Genomic DNA, 20,403 nt, shown 5'->3' on the forward strand with positions numbered 1-20,403 from the left:
GGGGCGGGGGCGGGAGGGCCCTCTATGCATGGTGGGGAAAGAAACCCTGAGTCCCTCCCTGCTGTGGCACCTAATTCTGTCCCCAGTATCAGTGAAGGGGACTTTTTTCATCCACCCTTACAGGGTACCTAGAAGTAGACCTGGTGGGTACACCCATGTTGATCACTGGTCATTTTCCTTCCTGTCCATGGAGCAAGGTGTCTGCTGTGGGCCCTGCTTCTAGGCGCACGGCCTAGGTTCTCTCTTCCTCTCTTGGGCCAGTCATTATTGCTCACTAGCCCCCAGCCTGGTGTCCCACAGGCACCACTGGCCAACACTTCCAGAACAGAACCTGCCACTTCCCTCCTAAACCATCCTCTGTGTACTTAGCTAATTAGGGCAAGATTGCCACCTAGGCATCCAGCCAGGAACCCAGGAGGCATTCATTTTTACTGGTTTGTTTTTACTATGGGAAATTTGCATATGATTAATTTCCTTCCTTCCTTCCTTCCTTCCTTCCTTCCTTCCTTCCTTCCTTCCTTCCTTCCATCCCTCTTTTCTTCCCTCCCTCCCTCTCTCCCTTTCTCCCTCCCTCCCTCCCTTCTTCCATCCCTCCCTCCCTCCTTTTCTTCCTCCCTTTCTTTCCTTTTCTCTCTCTTCCCATCTGTCTCTGTCTCTCTCTTAATCATAAAGTTCTGTCATTTTCACATCCAGATTTTTTTCTCCAATGTGTCCCATCCTTGCCCCTGACCGGCCACCTAGAACAGTGGCTGGCGGATCCTTCATCCATGTCTGCTCAGTGAGTAAATGCAGCCATGAACTCATCCATGCACTCAGCTCTGTGCCAGCTACTCCAGCATTTTTCACTGTGAATTGGGGAGCAAAGAGAGGAGAACTCAGCTCCCAAGGAACCTCTTAAATTTTATAGCAATTAACCTTTTAGTCTTTCCCAGGCAGGGCAGTGCTGTCACAGGGCTTGGTGGCTCTTATTGGTGTGACCTCAAAGTATGTACTCGCTGTGCTGTAGAACAGATCGGGGGCGGGGGCACCTGGTGTTCAGAACAGTCCTGTGAAAGGGATGCTTCCCGTTCTTGAAGAGCTATGCGAGAGACAGCCTCATATCTGAATGAGGTTCAGTGTTCATGTGTCCCTGTGTTTAAGAACACCTAAGAAATGAGAGCTCCTGGTGAGAGCCCTGTGTTTTAGTCAGTGTTCTGCAGAGAGACAGAATCAATAGTGTGTTTGGGAGCTGGGGAGAAAGTTAAAAATCTGCAGGGCAGGACGGCAGGCTGCAGGCCCAGGGCAGCCTGCAGGCTGATGGTGCAGTTCCAGTTTGAAAGCTGTTGTAGGCAGAATTCTCTCTCCTTCCTGGGAGTCAAGTCTTTCTTCCTCTTAAGGCCTTCAACTGATAGGATGAGCCCCACCCCCATTATGGAGGCTATCTGCGTTACTCACAGTCTTCTGATTTAAATGTTAATCTCATTTTAGGAATATCTTCACAGTGACACACAAACTGGTGTTTAAGCAAGTCCCCGGGTACTGCAGCCTGGCCAAGTTGACACATGAAATTTACCATCACACCCTGCCTTTATAAAACTGCTCATCTTGGGTCTTTTCTTAAAAGATATCCCATATTTTATGAGAACAGCCTGTGGTCACACAGACTTTCAACCAGAGACTGGCCTTGGTCCAGAATGTCTCTGTGTGGGACGGTCACATGGACGTGTCATAGATCCTTTCACTTAGCCGTCCATATGTTCAGCCCTGGTTGTAACTGAGTTGACTATGCAGCACTGAATGCTGGTCATTAACTTAGTAGCACTGAACGGGGTTGATGGCCAGTCTATTTATTTCAAGCTTAGAGAGTCTGAATCCCAGACGTGGGCTAGTTCCATACTGCATGCATACTATTTGATAGGTTTTAAGTTTCTTTACATAAATATCAGTATTTGCAACTTTCTTTTATTTTTTTTATCCCACAGGGGGATCCTGGTGAAATCCTGGGCCATGTGCCTGGGACCCTGTTGAAAGGTGAAAGAGGATTTCCTGGACCCCCTGGAACACCAGTAAGCATTTGCTAAGTAACTATAACCAAATGCAGAGTCTCTTCCTAGTTTGCATTTTAACTCTTTCCTTTCTGAATACATTATAGGGTTTACCAGGATTGCCAGGGCTACAAGGTCCCATTGGCCCTCCAGGATATACCGGACCACCAGTAAGTTTGGGGGTGAGGGGAAGATATGTTTCTGAGGCAGGCATTCAAAGAACAACCGTGTTGCGGTGTGAAATAAATAACATTTAATGAAAAGTTTACACAGCGGTGATCTTTCTCAATTTGGATTGGGAGAATAAATTAACTTCTTAGGAAAATATTTGGCTGGCGCTTCTGGTCCACACATTCCCAGAGCTATAGGAACAGGATCATAATAGTACTTCGTGCCAAGATATCCCAAAACAGACAACATCTTCATTACTTGAGGGGCTGAGTGGATGCCAGTGGTCCCATGGCCTGAGGAGGTCAAGTTCAAGATGGACAAGGCAGGCTCTGCCCTGGAGATGGACTTGTAGAAATATAGTCATACCAGAGGGTCTGCTCTGTTGGGGGTTGTGGACACAGACCAGGCAGCAGCATAGAGGCTGCACTGTATTTGTTGTTAAGACTTTACAAACTGAGCACCCAGGGATAACATCCCAGGAGGCTCTGCGCTGTCGTTGGTCTCCTTCACAGCTGATAATTCTCAATAGAAGGAGGATGTCATCGCCTCACACACACAATTTTGGGATCATAAGAGAGTAAATATTAACAAGACTTAATTGTGGAATGACATATTTATTAGGAATGAATAATGCACCTGACTTGGTTATCCTTACACTAGCCTGCCTGAGAGTCCTGAGAGATTTTTCAGACTTATCTTTTACATTTACTCTTTTTGGGACTGGGTAAAATTCAGCAATTTTTCTTTTATCCATTCCTGCAAAGGTAACCTCTTTTATATTCTTGTAAATAAATGGACTTATTTTTATGAGTAAAATCTAGTAACAAGATGGTTACTAGACTTTTTGTAGTGTTCACTGTCAGATATATATATATATGTATATATATATATATATATATATATAAATATACATATACATATAAAATATATATATAATATATATTATATAATATATGTAAATATAATATATAATATATGTGTGTGTATTCATATACATATATATAAAGAATGACTAATTTTTCTTTTTAAATTATTATAAAAAGCATCCTGCAATTTTATTGCAAACACAAGCCTTTTTTTTTTCACCTCTCTATAGTCCACACACTTGAAGAAATCAATTTTTTAAGATAAACAATTATATCCAAAGTAGACAAACATCATTGCCAAACTGGAAACTCTAGGCTCCTAGAGAGTTTGGCTGATGATTTCATCCATTGTCTTCAGCCTGGCATGTTCTTTGATCAATGGATTCCACAGGGCAATGCCAAAGATTTTGAGGTATTTACGTCCCTGTTAATAATCCCCCAGGGCTAATTTCTGGCTACTTTCTAAGTTTTACAGTTCTAGAGCACAGGAAAAAAAAAAAATTTAACAAATAAATGATCATGTTAACCATGGATCTTAAGATAACTTCCTTATGAAGAAGCATTTAAAGCTTACCAGTGTTGTGAATTATATTATTTAAAAATGCTCTCTTTTACAGGGTCCCCCAGGTCCTCCTGGCCCTCCAGGTGAAAAGGTAAAGATTTTTGTCATTTGAGTTTCTTTGGCATTAGTAAAAGACTATCATGAAATTGCCATAACTCATTTTTTAAGTCTCTGTTTAAAAGTTTTGGAAAATTATAATTTCTTTATCTGTATATTTAACTTCTATCTATCCACCTATCCATTTATTCATCTACCTAAACTATCGATCAATTGACTGATCTATCAATTCATTAATCTTTTATTCCATCTACCTACCCCACAGTCAATATTTTGTAATCACTGATCGTTCCCTTAGTTTTTTAAAGCCAGAGTTTAAAAACCTTAAATTAAAAAAAGACTTCTTTTTCAATAATACTTTAAAAAACAACTTTCTTGAAAATTTTATGGTAGTTGTGGGATGCAGCTATTGCTTTAAATCTACTATCTTATTTGCATATTATGTGATATTTGTTAGATGATTTTGAGCAAAGTTGACAACTCTTATAATAGAAGCCTAATTTTCAATCAACAGGGGCAAATGGGCTTAAGTTTTCAAGGACCAAAAGGTGACAAGGTACGTACACGTTGCTTTGGAGTGTTTTCATTTTAAAAATCACAGTTCTAAGCATGATAGAGATTCTACCTCTGGACCTACTCTTGGGCTCTTATGCCAGTTACTCTTCTCTGCATGTTCTTGAATTTGTTAGTGTTTTCCTTAAAATGCACAGCTAGAATTCACTAAAGTACTCTACATGTGATCTGACCCGCAGAGAATACAAGGAGGCCATTAATTCCAGTTCTCTGTACATAGAGTTCCATCCCAATGTTCTCAGGCAGTGATCAAGCCAGACCCAGACTTTATTATAAGAGTCCAAATAGGACTTGACTATTAGTAGCATAACTATATTAAACCCTGCAAAGGCAAAGGCCATCACACCAGAGTTGGGAGGAAATGATCCGCGGAGGCAGGAAGGCACAGACCGGAGCAGGCGACCTCATCTTGGGAGGAAGGGAGGCCAGCGCTGGGTCTCTGATCCTATGGCGATCTCTCTGCCAGTTCCCCTGGATCAGACCAATGAAATGGGTACTGGCCAAGTGCGGATTCTTGGAATCACGGCCGCATCTGCCCAGGGCCCAGGTTCTTTTTCTCTATGGATGGTCAAGCTATTGTAGACAATGGCCACCAGAGGGCCCCAAGTCAGTCAGGGCCAGGGCAGATCTGGACTGAACAGTTGGCCTCTGCTTTCCACTCCAAATTTTGGCCCAGCCTTTCCATAAACCTCACAGTGAAGTGACCCTGCAATTTATGCAGTTGAATTTTTTGGACCTTACTCATTGTGCTATAGTTGGGACTCACTGTATTTCCAGTTGTACCCAGCAGTTAGGATGCCTGACTGAGACAAGTCTTGATGGTTCTTATATTTTTGGTTTACCTAGATACATTCTTCCTCCCAGGCTCTAGTGGGCAGTTTGTGCCTCCTTCCTCGATGCTGTGAAAATGCAATAAGACAGTATATATGCATATGTCTTATGAGTGTGCCCTAGTATGTATACATGTACTGTATGTATGTATATGCATGGTCTATACATACGTACATGCATTGATGTGTCCTACAGATGTTCAGGTGACATTGTCATTACTTGAGACGGTGGCTTTCTTGACCCCTGAGAGGTGAAAGTTTTTTCCTGGCTTTATATAATTATTGTGCCATCTTCCTACTGAAAGTCAATTTTCTGTTGAGACAAGGATAGATTAGAAAAGAGTATAATAAAACCTTTTTAAAAAATGTTTTATTTTAGGCTCCCCCTCTCTGCATTTTTCTTCCTTGTATAATTATTTTTATGTCTAACTTGTTCCCAATTTTTGCATCTATAGGGTGAACAGGGGGTCAGTGGACCTCCAGGAGTGCCAGGACAAGCTCAAGTTAAAGAAAAAGGAGACTTTGCCACCAGAGGAGAGAAGGTATGAAAGGGCTTTGTCCACTGAGTACTGCCTTTCTAATTTTAAACAAATTCCCAAGTATAAAGAGAAACCCGGTCAAAATTCAGTTTGTCCAGCGACATTTACCCTTGACCTGGAAAATAGATTTATAGACTATCCATCATAGACAATATGAGCATCTGAGACCAGAGGCTGCTGGTACTGGTTCGGAGCAAGACTGAGTTGAGGCTGATTCACCTAAGTTCTTATGCACCCAAGGTGAGGACGGGCTGAGTCAGCAGGAGAGAGACAAGCTGAGGGTAGAAGGAGGTTACAGTTGCCATGGGTCCAGCATAATTAACTGCCTTTCTTAAATCCACAATCTAGTCAATGCGAGGATGTGAAGGCTGGAAACCAGTGTGAATTTCTTTGTTAATATATCAGGAAAAGGTTCCTTTTTTCCTTTTACATGTTCAATGTAACATATAAAAAATATTGATGTAGTTGTTAGATAGTACTGATATCTCTTTCTCTCTTTAAAATTGTTTTAGGGTCAAAAAGGTGAACCTGGATTTCAGGTCAGTACTAAATTCTTGTCTGTCATTACTATTTTGTCTGAAAGACCGTAATGTATTGGATTTAAGTTACAAGCTTATTTCACCTTGAATGTAATATTGACTTAATTTAATATTTTACTTAAATATAAGAATGACTCTAACTCTTTCTCTTTTTGTTTTTTCAAGGGAATGCCAGGGATTGGAGAGAAAGGTGAACCTGGAAAACCAGGGCCCCGAGTAAGTGCTTTTAAAAGTTCTTTTATTCCTTATTGTAAAATCATTTTCCTTTCATTCCTAGAATCACAGGGTTAGGGATACAGAGGAATGGAAGAGACTGGTAGGGTTTTCTGGTTTCTCCCTTTCCTCTCCTAAAGGGCTTTTCTGAAGCCTGTGAGAGCAGGAATGAGGAGAGCTGTCACCATTTGAAAAACCTCCCTTTGTTATTCACATGATGCACCTCAAGACAGGCCTGGGGTTGGGGGCTGGGGGGCGAGTGTCTTTGAAGACCTGCCCACCTGCTGGCTTCCCACTAACTGCCTCCTGTCCACTTGCTCAGAGCCCTCCGTGCCCTTTGCCATTGTCTTTCCCAGGCCAGCTCGGAGCTCTGCCCAGATCCCAGGCTGCACAGCCTCGAGCTGAGACGCTCAGATGCTTCTCACCCCCTGAATCTTGGTGACAGGATACCCACCCAGCTTCCACTAGTCTGAGCATTTCTGTTTTCTAACCTGATGTGATGCACAGAAACTTCCGTTCAAATAAATCTGTATGTCAGCTACCAAATACTCACTTGCCTGTAGGGAACATTCTCTGGTGTTAGCTACGCTGCCAAATGTAATGGATATCTTAGACGATTTGGAGCCAATTTGCCTCCATTTTTTAAAAATTGAAGAGGCCTCTTCTTTTGTAACTTTTTCATAGTTATTCAATGTATACTCTATTCCTCGTTATTGTAGTATCATCAACTTACACGAGATGTCCTATGAGAGATGATATATTAACTCGTATTTGAATCAGAGCCTTGGTGTTATAGCATATTTACTATTATTATTTATGAAATACTAATCTTTAAATCTTTATTGTACAGGGAAAACCTGGAAAAGATGGTGAAAAAGGAGAAAAAGGGAGTCCAGTAAGTATTTCTCTGTAATTTTAAAAAGCTGTTTGTTGCCTTCATTAGCTTACAATTGTTGTTGTCTCCTCGTTTCATTTTAGGGGTTTCCCGGTGAAAAAGGGTACCCAGGATCCCCGGGCCGAGAGGGTTTTAAGGTAAATGGTGGCACTATTTTGAGTTTTTCACCTTCATTTTGTAGTTCACTTAGAAATTTTCTCTAAAATAAAGGGCTATGGACTCATAAGGAATTAAAATTCTTTATGTTCCGTATGAGTAAAAACACAACTTAGCTTAGTGGTTTTTGTGTGTATGAATTTTAAAAATAAGAAATGTTTTATTCGTTCAAGTTTTCATGTCTTTTTCTGTACTAGATTAATTTTTCCTGATTATAAAACAACAGAAAATGCAGAAAGATATCATGAAGGAAGAAAGCTTATCTAATTTTTCAATTACCCACTCAGAAATGATGAGAATTAACAATTGTACTATGAGCACACGTGTACATACGCCTTTAAAAATATGGTACTGCATGATACATTCTGCTTTTTTACTTAATGATATAGTGTGGATATATTTCAATGTCCATAAATGTAGTTATATATTAGTACTTTTAATCCCCATGCTGTTCATTGACTGGTATTTAGGCCACTTCCACATTTTTATGATTACAAATATTTTTGTTCACTTCTCTGATCGCTTCCTGGTCATAAATTCCTAAAAGTATAATTTTGGTAATATGGTAATAACTATGTATAGTGTCAGATGGGTACTAGATTACTCAGGGAATCACTTCTTAAATTATATAAATGTCTAACCACTATGCTGTACACCTGAAATTAATATAAAATAATATTAAATGTCAACTGTAATTGAAAAATTTTTAAAAAGGGGAAAAAGGTAAAGGGGAATAAGAGGTTCAGATTTCCAGGTATAAAACGAGTAAGTCACGAGGATGTAGTGTACAGCTTAGGGAATATAGTCAATAAAATTGCGATAGCACGGTATGGTGTCAGATGGTGGCTAGTCTTATCATGGTGATCACTTCTTTAGGTATATAAATGTTTAATAGCTATGGTGTACCCCTGAAAATCTTTTAAAAGCAGTATAATTTTGGGGTCAACTTTTAGACTTTTTGGGGGAAGCTTTTGCTATATGCCCCAAATTACTCACAGAAAAGCACTTCTGTCATCTTGGGTTCCTTTTATTTGGCAACTGCTTGTTATCAAACCTTAAAAATTATTTGTCAATCTGATAAGCAGACAAAAATCTCATTGTTGGTTTCTTTTAATCATGAGACGAGGTAATGTAAATTTCTACTAAAATAAGAAATACAGTTGACCCCTGAACAACAGAGGTTGGAAATGTGCAGGTCCACAAACGTGGATTTTTTTCAATAAATATGTACAGACTGTACATATGATACTCTTAATAACATTTTTCTCTAACTTACTTTATTGTAAGAATATAGTATAGACTACATATAACAGATATGCATATGACATATATGTCATATACACATACGTGTATATTAATTTAATCCATACATATGTGTATATGACATATACACAATATATACCGTATTTTCCCGAAAATAAGACCTAGCCGGACAATCAGCTGTAATGTGTCTTTTGGAGCAAAAATTAATATAAGACCCAGTCTTATATCATATGATATATCATATCGTATCATATCATATCATATTGTATAAGACCCGGTCTTATATTATAGTAAAATAAGACCGGATCTTATGTTAATTTTTGCTCCAAAGACACATTAGAGCTGATTGTCCGGCTAGATCTTATTTTGGGGGAAATACGGTATAACATACAAAATAGGTGTTAATCAACTGTTTATATTATTGGTAAGGCATCTGATCATAAGTAGTTAAGTTTTTGGGGATTCAAAATTGTACATGGATTTTTTATTGTGCTGGGGGTTGGTACCCCTAACTTCTGCATTGTTCAAGGGTCAACTATAATTTTGAAATATTTGTTCCTGACAGTGAGTGAAATACTAAGGAGAGGGCCTCAAGGTTTGTTTATCAAATCCAGAGACAAAGGGAGAAATCTCTTCTCATATTTAAGTAAGAAAAACTAAAACGTCCAATTCTTGTTTCATACCTAAGTTTAATGCATTAATTTAGAAAGAAAAAATGTGCATTTGTGGAAAAATGTGCATATCTTAGGACTTTTGAAAGTATTATTATGATGATTATATAAGAACTTTAGATATAAAAGGATTAATTTCTTTGGATTTTTCATCCAATATGGATTAAATTAAGCCTCAAAATGATCAGAATTTATCCACCCAATGTTTTTGAGTAATGCTGGATTTTAAGGGAAAGGTAAAAAAAGTAAATATCTTTTTATTATGACTTTCAAGGCAGATATAAGCAATCTTACCCCTAAAAACCTCAACAAAAATTTCTTTAAGAAAATGTATGTAGAAATCATAAGCTTTCGTATCATTTTATTTCATTTATGAAAACTACTGTGTACTAGTTCAACTTACAAATGATTCTATTAAAGTTCTCTGAGGCAGCAGGCAATCAACAGAATAAAAATTGTGAACTCGTTTGTGATGTGAGTAGTTAGCCTCCCATTTATATTTTGTAGGAATCTTTGTTTCCATATGTCACACTTACGTAAAGCAAAATGAAATATATTTACTTTTGTTATAATAGTTACAGAACACTTTAAGCTAATCCCAACGAGAGATACTAAGAGAGGAAAATAATTTTAGTGTACGGTGGGTACAATCTCTATTGTTCCAGAAAAAAATAAAGTTGAACTCTGTTTTCTGAAAGACATTCTTTATAGTTAAAGCATACAACATAGTTAAAAAATGCTGACGTTATTTATTTTTCTTTTGTAGGGAGACAAAGGTGAAAGGGGTCCCCAAGGCCCACCTGGAATTGTGAGTAAGAGTAATGTTTGCTGGTCTGTGAGAGTGTTTGACATACGAAAAGAAAGGAGATGGTGCCAGAAAGTTACATATGCTCCACCCATCCCTAGCATCATATTTTTATGTAAAGGGGCTGCATATAATTTGAAATAATAATTTTATAATTTGTATGTTGTGGAGTTTGGTACTTACTTTTTATTATATTTTGATAATTTCTGCATATCCTTGACCACTAAAATGAAAAGATTCACATGTGGATGAGAATATTAGCAACACCTTCTGATATGTTTTTATTTTGAATGGCCCATTAAGGAACATGTTAATAATAGAACAGATCATCCATAATTTGAATATTCTCATAAACAATTTTTAGTTTTGCAAATAACATTTTGCTCCTTGTCCATATTCATATTTTTACATACTTGCAATTGATGTAACATTTTCTTTTTTACAAAAAGAGCATTCTTCATGTTTTTTAGTTATCTTTGAATAATCATTTTCAGTACCCCGTCAGAGTGTTGTGCTATAATTTTTTTAACCATTCTGCCCCAAATCTTTTTTGAAACAATGAAAATGTTAACATTTGCTGTGTGCTGCTGTTTTGCACTGTGGTGATCAATGGTTGCACATGCCATTGTGTATGTGTGTGCAGGGGGGTAGGTTGAATAATTCTTCCTTAGGCTACATTTCCAGGAATAGGATTATTGGATCAAATTACTAAACTTTCTTAATGCTTTTAATGCTTCCATATATACCTATGATTCCATTTTCCAAATTTGTCATCCAGCAGCTGCATTCGAGTAACCTGTTTTTATTTTAACCTCATCAGCTGATTTTAATAATATCCAGTAATTTAATTACAACAAAGGAATTATATTTTTAAGGGTAATATGCAATATTTGATTTGGTCATTTTGACTTTGTCATTTTCCTTGAATTTCAGTAATTTAGAATTGGGTTAGTTCACTCCTTTTTTTAAATAAGGCAGTGTTGTTGTTGTTGTTGTTGTTGTTTAAATCTTTTTTATTGGGGAATATTGGGGAACAGTGTGTTTCTCCAGGGCCCATCAGCTCCAAGTCAAGTCATTGTCCTTCAATGTAGTTGTGGAGGGCACAGCTCACTGGCCCATGTGGGAATTGAACCGGCAACCCTGTTGTTCAGAGCTCGCGCTCTAACCAACTGAGCCATCCAGCCGCCCCAGTTCACTCCTTCTTAATGAGGCCAACTGTGCATTCTTTTTGGCCATTATCCCCAGGGCCTTAAGGAAGTTCCAACTTTGTACCATTGGAAAAAAAAAGAGAAAGCAGAAAACCTCTGCCAGAAAAAAAAATGTGACTGTTTCGTTACATATTGCTTGAGGAAATTTAAGAGTGGTCTCTGATACTACTGTTTATAGTAGAATATTCACCTTATGGCTTATATGGATGTTTAGAAATTCCAAACCTAAACCTCAGAATTAATATTTTTCTAGCTTTACCTCATAAAGCGCCTGCCAGGCAAATTATTACAAAATGAAGCAGAGCTGCCTGGCAAAGTTCTCTTCAAGGGGGTATTATATAATATTCATTTTATATGGTTTTACCCCCCCTCCCCTCTTCCATTCTTCCTCCTCCTTCATCACTACTTCTTTACTTTCGCATGTCTTGAAATAATGAACAATGTGTTAGTTTTTTCACCCACACTGTTGTAATATACAGTACCAACCACTCCCATGTCATGCGATAATCTCGTGTTCTATCATTCAGGTGATTGGCACAGGACCCTTGGGAGAAAAAGGCGAGCGGGGGCACCCAGGGTCTCCAGGGTTGAGAGGAGAGCCAGGCCCCAAAGGTAAGTTCCTTTCCTTTTTCTTTCCCTCCCTCCTCCATCTTCCCTCCTCCTTCTGTCTTTCTCTTATCCTTTCTTTCTCTGGCTTCCATTTTTGACCTGTATTCATTCGCATTTTGAAAACATTTGCAGGGCCTCGTGGTGACAGAATCTCATTCGAGCTTGTGTTTCATTGTTGCATTGGCTATCCAGGGGCCCTTCCTGTGGTGTCTCTGTAGCTTTGCGGGCACTGCATTTCCACAAGTTCAATATCCCTTGTTCCCCTTGACCATGAGCACAGAAATGTAAACCGTAAATCACAGGTGAACCGGTCTCAGTTTGTCCAACCCTCTTTCTCTCTCTAGGTTTCCCAGGGCCACCGGGCCTGCAAGGTCCTCCAGGTGAGCATGCTTAACTGATTTTTAAAGAATATTTGTAAAACTTCTCTGTGATTTGTATTCTGAACACATTCATTGTGTGCATTAGATATTTGTATAAAATGGCTAACATTTTTGTTGCATATTTTTCTAGTTATGAAATCAAGAGATGTTCATAGGAAAGTGTTTATTTTGTAAGGTGCCTGTTAGCATGTAGTCATGAACTTGAATTTAAAGGGTGGGACTTCTTATGTCACTCATCAAGTCACATTTATTTACTCTCCCTGGCTCTGATCCTTTCCTTAAAGTTAATGTGTAGGAAGCATTTGAATGTCAGCATTTGCATGGTAAGAAGCCTGTAATTTGTTTTCACTTGTCTAAGCAGTTCCTCTTTCAGTGATGGTTACTACTCACTTTGCCTTGAACAGAGTTAAGAAAATTAGTTTGTGCTGTTGATATTAAGCTTGTATTGTAATTATATACATGGCATTTTGTTCTGGTTTTAGGCATTCCGATACCCGGGCAGGTTGGTGCTCCTGGCTACCCTGGTGAAAGAGGAGAAAAAGGTGACCAAGGATTTCCAGGGCTGTCTTTGCCAGGACCAAGTGGAAGAGATGGATTCCAGGGCCCTCCTGGGCCCCCCGGGCCCCCTGGGCAGCCAGGCCACACAAGTAGGTTCCCTCTAGGATCATTTCAAGGGGTTATCCGTGGAGAGCAGGATGCCAGGGCAGAGCTAAACCTGGTTGCTGACGGAGCTCCAGAGTTCACGTGCAGTACAAAAGGCTGGTGTGTCCAGTGATTTATGAATTAGTTACATCCCACCTAGGTATTTTTGCAAAATTAATCATGCTACAGAAAGGAATTTTATAGTAAAAATAACAATCATGAAACTAGTTTAAAGAAATAAGGAGCATGTTAACCATTTCTGAGTCTCCTGGCATCTAAAACTAAAAACCAAACCAGTTGAGTTGTACAGTTCTTACTGAAAATAGAATGCATTCAAGTTTGTCTAGAGACACACACTAATACTGACACACACACACACACACACACACACACACACGAAGAAGGGATTTCATGGGTACAGACTGCACAGTCTATGTGGTAACATAATGAAGAACTTCAAATTTGAAAAGTACGTTGCATGGATTTTTTCCCATGACAGCCCTTCATCAAAGCTTAGCGCAGAACATCAAACTCTTGATTCTGTGAAGGGGATCCTATGATCCCAAAGTAATACCAATGCAAAGTGTAAGAAAATTTCAGAGGATTTAAGTTAATAGTACCAATAGAAATAAGTTCAGATTTCCAAAGCAAGTTCTGCTAATTTTCTGGAGAGTTGATGGAAGATGGATTCATACGCCTTAAGTACCAGGTGGTTTATTTGCTAGAATTCAAACACGTCATCATGAAAGGGAGTTCTCATAAGGAGGCTAGGTATGGACTCACCTGCTGGAAGAGTTGATTCCAGATTTGAACAAATCAGCATGAATTTTCTTTGATATGTGTTAATGGGTGGGGAAGAAGCATGAACTACCTGTGACATTATAAGGATTTCCTCTCCTTCTCTCTTGGTTTTGTGAAATATGGAGAATGAAGATGAAATATTGAAGTCCTAGAGGCACTCAATCCAAAGATACTTTTTCTCTGTGTGTCTGAGAGAAGGTTTTAAGTATCGAAAGGGTCTTTGGGTCACTTAGTCGTTCAACAACCATTGGAGTGCCTACGATAGACTAGGCACTGTCCCTGGAGCAGTGACAAAATCCACAAAACAATCCTGCCCTCCTGGGAATGTGCATTCTGTGGGGAAATGTAAACCAAATGAATAAGTAAATCGTATTTGTATAAAAGATGTCAAATGCAGGATAAAAATAAGCAGGGAAGGGCAATATGGAATTCTAGGGGTGGGGCCGGGTGGGTCATAAGGTTGTAATTTTAAATAGTGATTGGCAAAGCCATGAAGGGGGTGGGGGAGCTGTTGGGAAATCTCGGAAGACATTTATTTTGTGGGCATTTTTAATTGTGCCAGTATTGAAATATGAACAAATTTCATATAAAGATATAAATTTCCCACTACTGTTAATTGAGTAGGATGTGTTGGCTGGACACATTATAATATCTGCCATCCCAGTTTTCCAGTGGGCCTTTTTAGTCTATGTAAATTAAGTGATTCATAACCACAGAGCATTAAGAGGTAATTTATAAATGAGATTTTTATTCAGATTTACATTGTATGTTAAAGAGGCTGCATCTTAAAATTAATTGCCCCTTAGGACTTATCAGTCGCCCATGAACCACGCAATATAGAGATTTCTACATCCTGATTCTGCTCCTGTGGTTTCCCCATGTGGTGGCAGCCAGCCTAAGCCACCGGTGACTGCAGATGCCCCACCTGTGAGCAGGCAGTGTAAATGTCAAATCTGAACTTGCATTTTAGAACTCCCCAGAAATCATCATTGTATTCTTGCTTTAGACATAAAATTGTTTTAAATTGGTTTTGATGAGGACATAAAGTTGCTTTTTCTACTAGGGATATGAAGGGATTCTGGTTGAGACGAGGCCAGCAGGAGGTATGCTCTGGAAAAGAGAAATAATTTTGTGTCTGTCAATATTCGTGAGGCTGCGCTTCCAGAATCAGGGAGTTCATGTACCCTCAGCGTGCAGGGCTGGGGATGCCAGTTCTCTACAGTGAAGAAATTTAGGGGCTACTCTTTGAAGCGTATAAATGGACTCTACTTTGTTTAAGACAGATGGGGTGGGGGCATGCAGGGGTGGGGGCTATCAATGAACCAGCCAGGAAGGAGGCAGCAGGAGCCAATGGACCCTGCTACAGAGTTATTACCCCCTCAGGCCTTCTTACTGCCTGTGTTTTACTGAGAGAAGCTCCTGGGAAAACAGAAGCAACCAGCAAGAATGCTTTCTTCCTGGACTTCCATTTACACATTTAAACTAACTTTTGCCTCTGAGCTCTAAACAAAGTCATAAGATAGGGAGATTCGTTTTGGGGGCCTTGTGTTTGGGAGAGCAAACCCATTTGATACCTTGTGAAAAAGAGATACAGCTGGGGTGGGACAGCGGGAAAGGCTGATCCTGGCTAATGCATCCAAGCCAGAGGGAGGGCCCCAGAGCAGAAAGCAGGGACTCGGGGTGTTCAGGTGACTCCCAGACTTCTCTCCTTGTCCCCTCTCTATCCTGATGAGAAGACAGTGTGGAGGGGAGGACAGGGGAGGGGAAGAAGGCAGGAACTCTCGCTCACAAATGTTTGCACTGCAGTCATGACAGGACTGCTCTGGCAGAAGCTGTGGGTTAAATTATTGTCGTCATTTTTCTTCAGAGAATTGAAGGAAATTTAAATTTTGATGTGTGCATCTGAACTATAAAACTACTTTTTTTTTTTTTTTTTACTAGAACCCATAACAGATGGTGTTTGCATTACTGCAATTCATTTTCATGCTTCTTCACATAAACAGTGCTCAGAATGGAATAGGGACAATGAATTAGAGGCATTTCCCCATGGACAGTGTGCAGCTCTAAAATAATGATTACTTTGCTATGAATTTGCTTAGGAAAAATAAGAAATAAAGTGGTTCAAGTCTCGGCTTTGACGTCACAGATATGTATCATGGTGGACAAACCACTTAACATTCTTAAGCCTCAGTTTCTTAATCTGTACAATAAGTATGATGGTATGTACTTTGCAAGATAAAAATGAAAAAAGGTACAGGGCAGGGCTAACGAACTGAAATATGTTTTAGAATTATAAAAATGGAAATGTCAGAAGTGATGGCTTGTGATGGTGAATGAATGCTATGTGTGCTAATCACATTTTTCAGGTTAATATACTAGGCTTGTTTGTAAGCAAACTAAAGCTGGATTTCTAATATCCAATAACCTAAAAATAGTGGGTTTTATAGTAGAGATTGAATTAGGTACAAATACCTAGCTTCAGTTGGTGGGAATGATCCTATAACTTTAAAAATCCATTTCAGATGGAATTGTGGAATGCCAGCCCGGACCAGTTGGTGATCGGGGTCCTCCTGGAGTTCCAGGGCAGCCAGGGTTTGCGGGCGAAGTTGGAGAGAAAGGTAAGAGATGAATTATTTGAAAATGATGATTGTGCTTGGACATATATTACATACCTATGTACTTATTGGCTTTGGGGGGCATGGGTGCATTCTCCCTTCATTTGGAACTCCCCTCATAGTCCCTTTTAGGATGGACTTTGTCTCCTTACAGCTCTGTTGCGATTTTCCTGTTGTTGGGATTTTGAGAGACAGCTATCACCTGGGAGACAATGGGAAGACGTGGCCCACGTCAGTTACTTCCCTTTACCCTCTCCATGGCCAGCAGCTTAAACTCTCTGATGCCTTAATGTGATATTTCAGTTCAAAGTTTGAGAGTTCCCTTCTCAAAGAACGCACATCTTTTCTTCAAGGCAAATCACAAGTGCGTACATGGAATGCTCACCACCTTCCAAGCTCTGTACACGTAATCAGTACGAGCAAATCTGCTTCTGCCGGGGGATCAACCAACTCCACCCTGGGCTCAATTTTATCTTTAATTTTGTTCAAGTGTTTGCTGTAACACCAACACAGAACACATCATAATCCCTTTGCAATCTTGAAAACAAACGTGGATAATCACTACACCAACAGTCCTGTCTTAGAGTATAATAAACAAGGGATATTCCAATATTTATATGTCTCTGAGGACCCAGAGAATAGAACAAATAGGGGGCTGCCCCCAAAATCTACCCCATTGTGTACCATTTCTGGCTTTGGATTGCAAAGAAGTTTTTGTTCTTCAAAAGTGTAAAACACAGACTTCATGGAAAACAGTTTCGGCTAACATCTTAGAATTTTGACAGCCACGTCAGTTACAGAACCTTAGAGGGAAGTGATCTTAGAAGTCATTGGCAGGGGAGGGGCAGAGGGTGCCACCAATTAGAGTATCATTTGGTTTTCAATGCATCTCTCTATTTACCATGTATTTAGTACTTTCTGAGATGGGCTGTTGCATTTTATGATGGAGTCAATGGTCGGGAGGTTCTTTGTACTGAGATCTTGTTCATCCATTCCTCAAATCTAAGAGAAGCCCTTTTCTTCCCGTGTCTTCATACTCCTGCTAGACAGCCGTCAGCCTGCCCAGATGGCAGAGTCAGTGCCTCACCCTGCCCCCTTCTAGACTCACGAGCAGAGACACCCATGGAGTCCCAAGGTGCCCAGGACGTAGCTGGGTTGTTAGCAGACTTGTGCATGTCTGTACGCATTCCACTGATGGGCTCCTGTTCTGCCCCTGGGAAGAACACAAAACAAAGCAGTGTACGTCTCCCAGAGTTCAGAGACACTGGGCTGCCTATATCGGTCCTTTTTCAGTTTCTGACAATGGGGTCTGCTGGAGGGGAGTGTGCAGTAGCAGTATGGGGGGGGGGTCTGGGGAGCACCCGTCAGGGCAAGGGGACGAGTGAAGCGGACCCGCCTCTAGGACTTCTGAGCATGGGCTTCTCCACGTGCACTCTGCTCTATGTTAAACCTGATCTGTGCCTCGAAACCAGACATTTTAAGGTTTAGGAAACGGTTATGTCTAAGACACCCTAAGGCCTTTAGCTTAGTTTGAAAGTCAAGATATAAGATGTTAGAATTTACAAAGAAAGGTATTTCCTCCCTTTGTGTGTGTGTGTGTGTGTGTGTGTGTGTGTGCTGCAATCTCTACTGTTCCATCTCAGTGTCAGGTCAGTCATTTGTTCTTGCTTTCGTGGCTTCTTATTCCCAGTGATCACCGGTCAGGCCATCACATGGGTTTAAGTCCAAGAGTGATATGTACAGTTTGCTAACAAATACTGAAAAATAATGGGAAGTTTTAAAGTTAGACACAAAATTATATCAGTCAAAACTTTTCAGGCTAATGGGCAAAACTGAGTTCTGAATCACTTTGTAGTGATTTGTTAGACATGCACCAGTGGTTACCTGTGAAGTGTACCCAATGATAGACAAACACAGTGGATTAGCAGTTAGAGTGTTGGGAGCAGGGACTAGACAACTGAGAAAACACACATTTCCATATGTCACTATTGAAATGACAGTCTTCTGTGCCCTTTTCTATTCTGTCACTATGCTGCAGAGACTTCTGCGCACGTGTTATATATAAGTACCCCCCGTGTTTCCTTTTTTAGGTCAAAAAGGAGAGGGTTGCCTCGTCTGTGACTTAACAGGACTTCGTGGACCCCCTGGGCCACAGGGACCCCCAGGAGAAATAGGTAAGACCCCAAATGTGAAAGGAACCATGTCAGAATTGGCTTCAATGGGTTGGAAGCTTCACAGTGAAACCTGTCTTACTCCATAAGAGACCTAAGTTTTTACATTCAAAACTAAGCATAATAATGAGAGTATTAAGCCATACTTCCAGGATTTGTCCACTTTGTTGAAAATTATCAAGATAGCCTATACATTCCGTGTTGTAAAATGTCCTAATAAAAGGATATGCTCCACACGGTTCACTCAGCTTGGCAAATTTCGTTATCTCAAAAGAAGTTAACTGAATGTTTTTGCTTGAAGTGGTCCCTCGGGGTGGGGTGGGGGAACTTGTAGCCATTCTGCCTCAGAGTTACTTATATGCACTTGGGGTCACTTTTTCTCTTTCTGAGCTCATCTTGAGCGTTTTCATTATTATTTTCTTGAGATTCTCAAACATCATCCACTTCATATAAAGACCTTTGCCCTTTTGAATCTTGAAACAATTAAAAGGCTTTTGAGTTACTAGAAAGTGTCTCATCAATGACGTACTGTAATTTTTCCTCTGTCTCTTATGAAAGGTTTCCCGGGACAGCCAGGGGCTAAGGGCGACAGAGGTTTCCCTGGCAGGGATGGTCTTGAAGGGTTGCCGGTAAGTAAGCCTGTGTGAGTTCATGTCCATATTAGAAGTTGCCACCAAGCAAACAAAAAAGTATGTATGTTTGCATTTGCAGATATACCTTTTGCCTTATTTAGGAGCTGGTAAAGTGATGTCTTTGTCCAGCAGTCTGGACTTACTCCCTGTGTCCCTCCTCACTCCTCCACCTGAGCATGAACAGGACTTTTGGCTCCAGAACCCGCACCTCAGCTGCCTTTCTTCTCCCCTGGTCAGAATTCCAGGTGCAGCCGAACACTGGGTGTCACTTTCCCTCAGTGTCTCTGGGAATTCTTGAAACAAATGGTGCCATCACATGGGTCAGGAGTCACCTCTTAGCAGCTACACTGTTGAGTTGAATTGTCCTTCTGCACAAGCATTGCTTATCATACCAGATAATTAAAAACCTTGTTATGTGAGTGAATAAGTTCAGCACCAAAAGCATCTGTGAAGAGATGGAGGAAAACTGACCTGTTTCCTTCTAGGAATTTGAGATATTTTTTTATTCTTCTTACAGCTATGTAGTTTGAAAATTCCTGTCACCAACATTTATTGTCAAGATGCTTTTTCAAATCTGTAAATGAAATATCTCAATCACGTGGACATGAAAACTTTCACTTAATCAAAATATCAGCTTCTTAGCTTTTCTACTTTGCTTTAAAAGAAGCCATTGAACAGAAAATAGTAATACTCTTAAATATTGAAGGACGTTATTTTATTGCATATAATCATCTATTTGTAAATCTTTTAAACTAAGGTATCGTTCTCATATTTTCTTGGTTCTTCTAAGTTCTATAAGGATTAACCACTTTCAAAAATTCCTTTCATTTCCTTTTTCTCTTCTTTCTTTTTCCTTTCTTATTTCTTTTGTCATAAATTGAACATAAAATCTTTAGCATTATTCTTTTTTGTTGTAGCTCTTTAACATGTGTAATTTAAAAAAATATTACTGGCCGCTTCTATAAAGGCAGGTTGGGGCAACAGTGAAATGGGAATGAAACTGGAATTCAGCAATAGTTTTCTCCTTTTGAAGTTAGATTTTGAGATTCTGCTTTCCAGAACTTCCCTGGGGCCTAGGGAGCTAAGTAAGAAGTCACAGATGTTTAAAATATTTCTAAATACATTAGAAGTTCACATAGCTGGGAAGCCCTGACTGTGGTGGGGATCAAAGGCAGAAGAAC

The 20,403-nt window shown here is 39.8% G+C and overlaps 1 protein-coding gene across 1 annotated transcript in view; it reads left to right on the top strand.

The window, feature by feature from the left end:
• Positions 1-20,403, top strand: part of COL4A1 (collagen type IV alpha 1 chain) — a 145,620-nt gene that overhangs the window by 91,097 nt on the left and 34,120 nt on the right. Inside the window, exons 9-24 of the mRNA XM_019731071.3 lie at positions 1,962-2,045; positions 2,132-2,194; positions 3,679-3,714; positions 4,195-4,236; positions 5,539-5,625; positions 6,135-6,161; positions 6,327-6,377; positions 7,225-7,269; positions 7,353-7,406; positions 10,126-10,167; positions 11,900-11,984; positions 12,326-12,361; positions 12,844-13,008; positions 16,327-16,422; positions 18,510-18,593; positions 19,149-19,219. Coding sequence (XP_019586630.1) covers positions 1,962-2,045; positions 2,132-2,194; positions 3,679-3,714; positions 4,195-4,236; positions 5,539-5,625; positions 6,135-6,161; positions 6,327-6,377; positions 7,225-7,269; positions 7,353-7,406; positions 10,126-10,167; positions 11,900-11,984; positions 12,326-12,361; positions 12,844-13,008; positions 16,327-16,422; positions 18,510-18,593; positions 19,149-19,219 — 1,068 coding nt within the window. The remainder of the gene's footprint in view (positions 1-1,961; positions 2,046-2,131; positions 2,195-3,678; positions 3,715-4,194; positions 4,237-5,538; positions 5,626-6,134; positions 6,162-6,326; positions 6,378-7,224; positions 7,270-7,352; positions 7,407-10,125; positions 10,168-11,899; positions 11,985-12,325; positions 12,362-12,843; positions 13,009-16,326; positions 16,423-18,509; positions 18,594-19,148; positions 19,220-20,403) is intronic.

The sequence above is a fragment of the Rhinolophus sinicus genome, chromosome 16 (assembly GCF_057876585.1).
Source record: "Rhinolophus sinicus isolate RSI-liver-muscle chromosome 16, RSI-T2T, whole genome shotgun sequence".
Classification (NCBI taxonomy): domain Eukaryota; kingdom Metazoa; phylum Chordata; class Mammalia; order Chiroptera; family Rhinolophidae; genus Rhinolophus; species Rhinolophus sinicus.